Genomic DNA, 10,813 nt, shown 5'->3' with positions numbered 1-10,813 from the left:
GGCCTGAACTCTGGGCCTGGGCACTGTCCCTCAGCTCTTCAGCTCAAGGCTAGCGCTCTACCACTTGAGCCACAGCACCACTTCCGGCTTTTTTCTTTTTTGCTTATGTGGTGCTGAGAATCGAACCCAGGGCCTCAGGCATGCAAGGCAAGCGCTCTACCACTGAGCCACCTTCCCAGCCCTCTTCAACTACTTTTGATTGGTGATGGAAAGAAAGGAGAGAAAAGAGCCTGGCACTGGTGGCTCACACCTGTAATCCTACTACTCAGGAGGCTGAAATCTGAAGATCAGGGCACAAAGCCAGGCCTGGCTGTTAGCCCCAATTAACCATCAGAAGAAAACAGGAAGTGGTGCTGTGGCTCAAAGTGGTAGAGCATTAGCCTTGAGCAAAAGAACTCCAGGAACAGTGCCCAGACCCTAAGTTTAATCCCCAAGATTGACCAAAAAAAGAGACAGAGAGAGGAGTAAGATAATGCTGAATACAACAAAATAGGATCAAAAGCATTACATTTTTGGAAATTGTTTTTATTCACATTTAGTAATCAAATCCGAATGAAAACCACTTACCACACTTCAGAACAGCTAATGAAGAAATGTCGATATATCTCATTTTGGAAGTAACATGAATAAATAACCTGGTACTCAGAAGACAACTGAAAAATGTACTGACAGAATAGCCGGCTTGCAGCTACTCGGGGTCGTTCTAAAACACAGTGAGGCTCTATCAGAGAAGCACTTCAAACAAACGAACGAACAAGCAAAACCCCCAACAAAACTAGCCGGGCACTGGTGGCTCAGGCCTGTCATCCTAGCTACTCAGGAGGCTGAGATCTGAGAATCGCGGTTCAAAGCCAGCCCGGGCAGGAGAGACCATGAGACTCTTATCCCCAGTTAACCACCAGAAAACCGCAGTGGCGCTGTGGCTCAAGCGGTAGAGCGCTCGCCAGGAGCTGAAGCGCTGAGGGACAGTGACCAGGCCCAGAGTTCAAGCCCCACGACCAACCAACCAAACAACAAAACAACGATAAAGACTACGGTGTACCCGCTTCCGGGACAGGCATGTTCATCCGTAAGGTCCGATTCCACCCCAGCTTCCCCGCCGACTATGCACAAGCACCTCCGAATCGGGCCAGGAAGGAAGGACAGAGCGAAGCTGGCGCTCCCCAGTTCACTTCCCCCGAAGCTCCCGCAGCGGCAGGCCGCCCCTCCCCGCGCTCCGGGCCTCTCGCCCCCTTCCCCTCACCTGCATTTCCGTTCTCACGGACCTCAGGTGGGGCCCCGGGGAGCGGCGGCGGCGGCTGCCGGGCACCTGCCCCTCGTCACGGCGGTGGTGGGGATCCGGCATTCGCAGGCGGTGAGGAGAGTCCCGGGTGCAGGCCAGGCGAGCACAAGGTTAGAGGGCAGTCTCGAACCCGTCTCTCTTCAGGCCGCCCCGCTTCCCTCAGGCGCCTCGGGCCCACCACCGCCCACTTCTTCCCGGGCTCACAGCGCGTCCACTCACCGTTCACCAGCGTCGGGGCCTTCTCCACGAGGTTGCGGACGAACTGGGCCATGGCTCCAGGACGGACGGTCCCTCTCCCCGAACGGCCGGTGAATGTCACTCCCCGGAAGGACCCGCGGCAGGACCCCGTCCCACTTCCAAGGTCAGGCCGCCCCGCTCCGTGCCGGTCCAAAATATTCCGGTGTTCTACGATCTTCGTGGGGTACGGATGGTGCACTCGTTGTTTTACAGCGACAGAGGAGAAAAGAGATGCGAAAAGACGAGAAAGGCGGACTTGTGGACGGAGGTGGGATCTGGCACTGAAACAGGCATATCTTGGGGCAGCCCTTCACGGGGGCCCGGAAGGCTGGCGAAGGAAGGAAATGCGCATGCGCCGCTGCTTTCCTTGGCGCCGACCTTTGCTTTCTTGCGTAGGGCGTTTTGCAGCTTTTAGGGGACGTCGTGGGGGTCCTCCGGGACCAGCGCACTCCTTTTAGGGACCGAAGGGTCCAAGCCCTAACCGAGGCCTTGAGGGGCAAGTAGGCGCCCCGCGTCCTGGGTCTCATCCTGTGCCTTTCTTCAGTTTGTTTTGTAACCGGGCCCCTCCCCGCCCCTCGTCCTCGGTTTGAGTCTGGGCTGGGCCCGAGTCTCCCAGTTCGGTCACCAGCCGCTAGGAGCTGGTGAGGAAACCACCGAGGGCCCCGCACGGAGAGTGTTAGGTTGGGTCCCCATCGAGACGGGGATTCCACACTTTCGGAGTGGTGGAGGGAGCTGGGATCTGAAGAGGTTGCAGTGTAAACGCAGAGGGAGCATCCGTGTCAGGGTGGGCTTGATGCTGATCCGGGGACACCTAGGAATCCCTCCGGGTACACCGGAGTCAGGCGCTGGTGGCTCACACCTGTAACCCTAGCTTCTCAGGAGGCTGAGACCTGAGGATCGTGGGTCAAAGCCAGCCCGGGCAAGAAAGTCCGTGATTCTTACCTGCAGTGAACCGCCAGAAAACGGGGAACGTGGAGCTGTACTTCAAAGTGGTAGAGCGCTAGCCTTGAGCAAAAAGAGTCCAGGCACAGTGCCCAGGACCTCAGTTCAAGCCCCATGGCTGGGAAAACGAAAAGAAAAGAAAAAAAAAAGACAGCCACGTACCAAATGAATGGACTAGCTAGCGGGCTAAAAAACAAGGTGGTGTCTAAGGGGCTAGGAGCCTTGCAATCGAGTTGTCTTAGATCATGGCGAGATGTCAAATTAAGCACGGGGTGAGGGCGGGAATAGCTAAATGGGGAACACCTGTGGAACCCTAGTCTCCAGGAGGCAAAGGCAGGAGGATAATGTGCAGGTCTGCGTGAGCCATCTGATGAAAGCATGTGAAGAACAGTGGGGAGTAAAATTAGCAATAAGGAAAACTTTTTTTTTTCCCTTTTGTGCCCTGGCTCTTGAACGCATGGCCCCTTTCTCTCTTTCTTTCGGCTAGCGCTCTACCATTTGAATCACACAGCTCCACTTCTGGCTTCTCACCATTGTTTTCAGATCTCAGCCTCCTGAGTAAGATTACAAGCATGAACCACTGGTTCCCGTCTTGGGAAAAATCTCTGCTATTAACTAGAACAGTTTCAAAAGCTTACAAGCCAGTTGGGTAAAGAAATGAGCCTATAAAAGATTACGAGTCAAAAAAGCAAAGAGGACTCTGGAGCTCAAGAGAAAAACCTTAAAAAAGGGGCAGAGGCAGAAAAATGAAGGAATTAGTCTGGGAATGGTAGGACCTCTCTCACAAACGGGGTAATGGGAGAAAGGTTTGAAAGCAGAAACTCTAAGCCTCCTTTTCTACCATTAAAATCTTGGAAGGTGCCTTGAGGAGAGCCGTTAGGGATCCACGAAGGGCTGTTGGGCAGTATTAGAGACCACAAGTTTGGATGCCCCATTATAAAGACTTCTCATCTAACAGTGGCCTAAAGCTTGGATAGTAGAGTAGAAGGAAATGACTAGGTTAATCTAGGCAGAGGTCCTATATGCCATAGAAACAAGGGGAAAAAGGCCTACATGATAATAAAAAAGATCTGGGTTCAGGCCAGATAATCAAAGCCAATAGGGAGTTAATTAGGAAAAAAAAATTCCTGTAACTCATTTTCTGAGCTAGCCCCAGGCTCCCCTCCAGAGGTCTGGTGAGGTTGGCTAGGTCAGCCAAGTCACACACACTTGATATTACCTACTTAAAAAAAGCGGTAGTTCTCCAGGTTTTCAGAGATTTCTGAAACTTGCTTTTAATACAACATTAAAGGGATACCAAAGGCAGTAAGTCAGGTGTTCATTTATTAAATACAAGTTTTAAACAAACAACCCCAGGCAAGTTTGACAAGTAGTAACCTTCCTGGAATGTTTCAAAATACAATTATGTTGATCAAGTTTTATTTCAGTTAACCTTTTTGTTTTGTTCTTCATTTTCTCTGTCTCTAGGTTCTTTTCCTGTTTAGCAGTTAAGAGCATGCACGTTATTTCCTCACATGACAACAGTGTAGCATCGGCCTCTTGCTGGTAAAGGCACCCAGTAGACTTTGACTCTGTGCAATGGCTGCTTAGCAACCAGCATCAAATAAGGTAATGAAGCTTTTGTAGATACCAAACAGCCATTGGTGCCTTTACCTGTACCATTAAAATACCTCTAAAATTTCCTTCAGTTTTCATATAATCATTAAAAACTATACTTAAAAAACTCTAACTGCTTGATAAAACCTACTTAAATAATATTCTCACAAGTTTAGTATTAGCTTCTTGGTAAATTATATGAACAATACCAGAGCTAATTAAAGTCTTCATTTTCCTATTATACATTAGCAAAACCAACACAGAAAACTTAGGTATATCACAAAGGCTACTCTAATAGATTCAGAGCTACTGCTGAGTTCCAACAAAGCACCTCTTCACACTTCCAAATGTATATACGTACCATGTTGTATCAAGACAATTTTTAGTCTGATTTTTTAAGATGTCTTTAATTACTCTACAGAAAGAAGGCACGGAGGACACTTGGTTTCCTTGCCAATAGTGGCCTTAAGCTACGTGCTTGCTTTTTTGATGAGTTTAAAGATATCAGCAGCATCAGTGGTGCCATAGCCATTCATAAAAATCTCAGGAAAAGAACTCAAAACAAAATAACAAAACTTGCTAGAAAAGGCTTACACCTGAAGGCTATGTATAGAAGTACAATACAGATACTAGAGGCAGCATAGAGGTTGTTAGCTAGAAAGCTGCAGAACAGCTGTCTCCTGAGGTTTTGTGCCCATTCTCCTCCATTTTTTATTTTTTGCAAAACTCTGGTCTTCCTCCCCTTCCTTTTAAATGAAAATCTCCTACTAGATTGGGTTTGGAAGATAAATGCAAGTAGGTAGAAGCTTATTTTATATACACTTCATTCCCCAAGAGGGGAAGGAGAATAATAAATATGAAATGAAGCTCATTTTAAGAAAATAAATCCTGTCAACCCATAATTAAAGGTCCAGGGACCCACCGAATTAATCTTACATTCTAGGGTTTGCAAAATCCTAGACTTGTTTTTATTGCTATGTGCAGCAATAGGCAATGTCAATTTAATATCCAAAGCTGAGGGGACCCCGCTCTAATGAGTTTTTTTCAACACCATCAAAATTACATAAAGGATTGCTTATAGCAACTTGTGTTGGAATATCATAAAACAATTTTATTTCAGAGGCTACGGCTACTAATAATGTCCTCTAAAGAAAGCACTGACCCATTTCCACATCATCATTTTTCTTATCCCTTATGTCTCTGGGCTTGGATACCGATGTAGATAGAGTCCCATGGAAGAATAAGCCCAACTCAGCATGTTAAGCTGCTCACTGGAGTGGATCAGCCTGGAGAAGTGGGGTCCATCTACTTACTGCTCAGGGGTAAGTGGGTATTCAGAATGGCTTTCGGACAGGATTTACTCAAATTCCTATTTTAATTGATGAACTAAGGCTATATTAGAAGTAGCTCTTAGAAGCCAGGTCATAAGCCCAAATAAACATTATATACATTTTATAGTTTTAGAATTTTACCTGCTTAGGATGAGTTGTGAGTAAACATGGCCTTACACTGTATACATCTTACATGAAGGGAAAAATATAAAGTGACACTTAGTTTATACAATACTAAAGCAAAAAAACACATGGTATATGTGTAAATACATACAGGCTGAGGGACTCACTTATTCGTTCTTAAAATGACATTTTTTTTCATGGTTACAACATTTTTGTTTCCTAGCTCTTTTACCTAGGCCTAGTCCTTAGAGCAACAGATTTTCCTAATAGGAAAAGGGCCTAACAGCTTCCTATTTATTCTCTCTTCTAGATTTTTTTTTTTGTGACTAAAGTGCCAAAACTCCAAGTCTGTCCCATTACTAATGCTCATAAAATGACAAGGAGCTAAATTTTTGGTGCTAACAACTCTGTCATAGTGTTGTGATGAAACCTAACACAATTATAACCTAACACAGAGCTACCAACAGAAGTTGCATAAGATTTCTTAAAAAAAAAAATAAAACCTCACCTTTCATTCAAAAATCTACACAAACATGGAGGAATTTACTTTTATATGAAAAGCTATTCTGTAATATTACAGAGCTATAATAAGGACAAGGGCTTAATTAGGATTTTAAGTCTGTATCATCAGGACTAGTGAATACACAGGATAACACAGCATTTTCTAACATAAGTTGTCATTGAAATATTTGACATTGTAGACTTAAAAGTAGTGCTCACCAAAATGTTTTGAGCAGTATGTGAAAGGGAAAGATAAAGTGGCAAAAAGTTCCAGTAGTTGAACTTAATATAATTTAAGGTAGGAAACCAAAGAAGAAAGAATAGGAAGCAAGAATGAACAAAGACTGAAAATCAGTAATGATTTCTACACTTAGTGATGCTGCAAGAAGTAGAACTTCCTGCAAGCCAGGGGGACACAGACAAATTCTTGGGAATCTTAATTATCATAATTTGAGCAAGAACACTTTTCTAACTTAGTAAAGAAGAAGAAAACTGATAAAGGAAAAGGAAAGGAACAGAACCAGAAAGAGAGAAAACCACAAGTGGTTGTTCTATCTACACTCTGGGGTGGGTTTTTGGTTTGTTTCGTTCACAGTATTTATTCAAGTTGCTCCTTTTGTTGTTGCTTCCTCTCAGCAAGCCACTGCTGGATTTTCTCTTTGAGTTCGGTGTTTGGCCGGATTTGGTCCATGGTGAGGGGACTACGGTTAAATGGATCTGTTTGGTCACTAGGACAAAGAGAAAGGGAAATGGAGTTCTCTAAGTTGTACTATGCCAAGCCAAAAACAGAACATTTAAGTATCTTGCTTGACTGCTATCAACCTAAGAGTGCATTATAACTCAGTCAAATGCTGACCTGTAGAAAAGTGAGTTGAAGAAAGGGTGAATCAGGAGTTTGCTCAGCTACTTTGTCACTTAACAAAATACCTCAACACTGTTGTTCAGACATTTCTTCTAAGTGGCTTAAAAAATACTGGGTGTCGGTCACTAGCCTTTAGACTTCTCCAAGGCAGAGACCAGATACACTCTTGTCAGTGTACAGCACTGTTTGTAGGGTTTTTCTTTTTCTTTCTGTAATGGGGTTTTGCTATATTGCCCAAGCTAGCCTCAAGGCCAAAGGAAGGCTCAAGTGACCCTCTCTCAGTCCCCTGAGTAGGTGGACCTAGAGGTGAGGGTCACTACCAGACTTGGGCCACTACAGTGTAAGTTTTTTTTTTTTTTTGGCCAGTCATGAGGCTTGAACTCAGGGCCTGGGTATTGTACCTAAGCTTTTGTGCTCAAGGCTAGCACTTACCACTTTGAGCCACAGCTCCATTTCCAGTTTTCCAGTAGTTAAGATAGTTTTCCAGTAGTTGGAGGTAAGAATATCATGGACTTTCCTGCCAGGGCTGAACCGTGATCCTTATATTTTATATTTATATTTTAGCATCCTGAGTAGCTAGGATTAAAGGTGTGAGCCACCAGCGGTTGGCTCAATGTAAGATATATTAAGAGATATAGCCTTACAAATGACATTGGGTTTTTTTAGCTAGTTGCTATGTAATTAAATGTAGATTATGGTTTCCTGGCAGGTAAGAAGGTTCAGGACTGGGAGCATTGCTCACTGGTATTGTGCTTGCCTATTGTGTGCAAGGCTCTGGGTTTGATTCCCAGAACTATAAAAAAAATTAGATTTATAATATACTTTAAGGATTGATCTACTCCCTGTATTCTTAGACCACTATGAAATATATAATTTTCACTCACACTTTACAAAAGACATATACCTAGCACAGCATCATGAATGTAGTGAAAGCTTAATATCAAATATTATGAAACAGAAAATTTTTTCCATATGTACAGATTTCCTTAAATTTGGGTCAGTTTATATAACTTTAAATAGGCATAGTCACTTAGTGCCCATTTTTATCTAATGTATTTTAAATAGTTATGGAGAAGCTGGGTGCCAGTGACTCAGACCTGTAATTCTAGCTCCTCAGGGGGCTGAGATGTGAGGATTGTAGTTCAAAACCATCCTGGGCAAAAAATCTGTAAAGACTCTTATTTCCTATTAACCAGCAAAAGCAGAATTAGAGGTGTACTCGAGTAGCGTGCTAGCCATGAGCACAAACGCTGAGCCAGAACAAGAGGTCCTAAGTTAAGCCCTAGAAAGTTAAGGGGCAAGTCAGACACAGTGCTGTGGCATGCTCCTGTAGCCTCAGCTATCTGAGGGACTGAGGCAAATGATTGCTTGATTCTAGAAGTTTGAGGCCGGCTAAGGCAACACAGCAAGTCACCAACTCAAAAAAAAAAAAAAAAAAAAGGGTTGAGAAGTTGGCTTAGTGGTAGAGTGCTTGCCTTGCATGTATGAGGCCCTGGGTTCAATTCCTCAGCACCACATAAGCAAAAAGAAAAAAAGGCCAGAAGTGGTACTGTGGCTCAAGTGGTAGAGTGCTAGCCTTGAGCTGAAGATCTGAGGGACAGCACCCAGGCCCAGAGTTCAGACTCCATGACTGAAAAAAAAAAAGGGGCTGCTTCAGTAGTGAATAAGGTACTTCCTTTCTTTCTGTAGAAACGAGCAAGACTGTCCAAACAGCAGGTGGGCTGGGGAAAATTCAGTTATCATAGCTGAGTACAAATATAGCAACAGCAAGGAATGACTCATACAGTGTAATACCTGAATTAAAAAAAAAAACACACAACCCTGTCTTTCATGTTTTTACAACTTAAATAAAACAATTTCAGGTTAGCCTATACTTCATGTTGACATATTTTATGACATGTTGACAAAACTATTTTCTTAAGAAGGGGAAAAGTGCCAGGCACTGGCTTACATCTGTAATGCTAGCTACTCAGGGGGCTGTGATCTGAGGATTGAGTTTGAAGCCAGCCTTAGCAAGAAAGTCTGTGAGATTTTTACTTCCAAGTAATCATCCAAAAGATGGAAGTGGAGGTGTGGTTCAAGTAGTAAAGTATTACCCTTGAGCAAAACAGTTCAGGAACAGCGGCCAGGCCAAAATTTAAAAAACAAAAAAAGAGGTAAGGTTAGAGCTAGAATTTTCCAACAATATCTGCTTTAATATTTAAATTCTTAATCAAATGATGTTAAATGTCACATCCATAAATCAACAGTATGAGGCACTTACTAGGCACAAAACTCAATGTTCAATATTTGAGAGAAAAGCCAATATCAAGCTAATGGGTATCTATGCTCCTGAGGCTGAGTACCTGAGCAAGTGTCTGGCAATGGTGGACCTGTCCACGGTGACTCTGGATGATGGCAGCACCACAGGGTCAGACATCAGTGTGCTCATGATGGGATCCAAGAACTCGTCACAGGCATCTGCATAGGTTTCCTCTTCCTGTTGCTGGAGGTCTGCAAGAGACTGAGAACCCAAGAGCTGGCAGTTAAAAGGAACTCACAGATCTTAGCTTTATTGTTTTCAAGAACAAGCCAAAGCAGATATTTTTGGAGCTAATTCAGCATGAGACCCTAACTCTGAGCTTCAAGTTGGCTCAGTTGCTGATTTAAGTTTTTAGCAGGAAAAGGAGTATACAACATTCACATGAAATTCTGTGTAAATGCCGTAATTTAAAAAGGGATGGGAATGTAGCTCAGTGGCAGAGCTACCACCCCAGAGTAGCTGAAATTATAAAGGTATCCTACTGTACTAGGCTGATAATGTGATTTTTTTTTTAAACATGAGAAAACAAATAATCTTCTTCCTTACCTTGATTCTCTCTGCCAAGTTGCTGAAAGCCACAATCATATTCCCAGGCTTATTTATTTTCTTCAGGACTCGAACTGTCTGTGCAAAGAGAGTTGGGGAATAGGAACGTCCATCCTTGGGCACAGTGGCACAGAAATTCTCCTCATCCCTAGAAGGCAAACATCAGAAAGAAACAACCTCAGAGCATAGGTCAACAAGGTGCTAACAGATGGGCTACAGAACAATAATTCTTATCTTTATAAGCAATGAAAGTTCTTTTACTGTAGAAAGACTTCTAGTACGCTAGGAATGACATCAAGTGTATTATGGTTATAAAACAGTACTTTCTAAATTAATAGTGCAACTGGTAGAATTTGTGTTTGCATAGATCAAGGCAGAATGTTGGAAATCCTAAACAATGTCCCATAGATCATAGAAAATATCAATTTTTTGTTTTGTTTTGAGATAGTATCTCACTATATCTTTTAGGCTGTCCTGGAACAGTCTACATATCCCAGGCTGATTTCGAATTTCCAATCCTTCTGCAACACCATGCCCAGTGCTCAAATCTTATTTAAAACGACAGAAGATTCCTTCATCAGCTATAACTAGAAATGGCCACACAAAAGCCAATCAATCATTCTACTACCAAAACATACGCATTTCCTCTGGCTTGTACAATGATAATCTCACATACCCAAGATTTAAGTAGATAGTACAGATATCTGATACGAGCTGCTGGGGCTTGAAGTCAAATTCACTGAAGTCCTTGACTTTTAAAGCACCCATCTTGGGGCCAACCAAGTGCTGTAGGAAGTAGTTCAGCATGGAGATGATGCGCTCAGCCAGGAATGGGTGTACGAACAGTGATTTGATCTCTGGAAGAAAGACCAAAGTCTCTGCAAACTAGCAAGCTGTTTCACTCATGTTTGTTTCATCTGGAGACAACTGCCTTTTTATTTTATTTTTTTATTTTTTGGTCCAGTTGTGGGGCCTGAACTCTGGGCCTGAGCACTGTCCCTCAGCCCTTCAGCTCAAGGCTAGTGCTCTACCACTTGAGCCACAGCGCCACTTCCGGCTTTTTTCTTTTTGCTTATGTGGTGCTGAGGAAT

General features: G+C 43.6%; 2 protein-coding genes across 2 annotated transcripts in view; both read right to left on the bottom strand.

The window, feature by feature from the left end:
* Window positions 1–1,617, bottom strand: part of Atp5l (ATP synthase, H+ transporting, mitochondrial Fo complex, subunit G) — an 11,517-nt gene extending 9,900 nt beyond the window's left edge. Inside the window, exon 1 of the mRNA XM_013009808.1 lies at window positions 1,502–1,617. Coding sequence (XP_012865262.1) covers window positions 1,502–1,553 — 52 coding nt within the window. The 5' untranslated portion in view covers window positions 1,554–1,617. The remainder of the gene's footprint in view (window positions 1–1,501) is intronic.
* Window positions 1,618–3,770: 2,153 nt separating this feature from the next.
* The window catches only part of Ube4a (ubiquitination factor E4A), a 38,251-nt gene continuing 31,208 nt past the window's right edge, over window positions 3,771–10,813 (bottom strand). Inside the window, exons 17-20 of the mRNA XM_013009710.1 lie at window positions 10,399–10,579; window positions 9,723–9,870; window positions 9,220–9,377; window positions 3,771–6,740 (exon numbers count right to left, since the gene is read on the bottom strand). Coding sequence (XP_012865164.1) covers window positions 6,611–6,740; window positions 9,220–9,377; window positions 9,723–9,870; window positions 10,399–10,579 — 617 coding nt within the window. The 3' untranslated portion in view covers window positions 3,771–6,610. The remainder of the gene's footprint in view (window positions 6,741–9,219; window positions 9,378–9,722; window positions 9,871–10,398; window positions 10,580–10,813) is intronic.

The sequence above is a fragment of the Dipodomys ordii genome, unplaced genomic scaffold, assembly GCF_000151885.1.
Source record: "Dipodomys ordii isolate 6190 unplaced genomic scaffold, Dord_2.0 Scaffold10, whole genome shotgun sequence".
In the NCBI taxonomy this organism is placed as follows: Eukaryota; Metazoa; Chordata; class Mammalia; order Rodentia; family Heteromyidae; genus Dipodomys; species Dipodomys ordii.
This window is presented reverse-complemented; position numbering and strand designations above follow the sequence as displayed.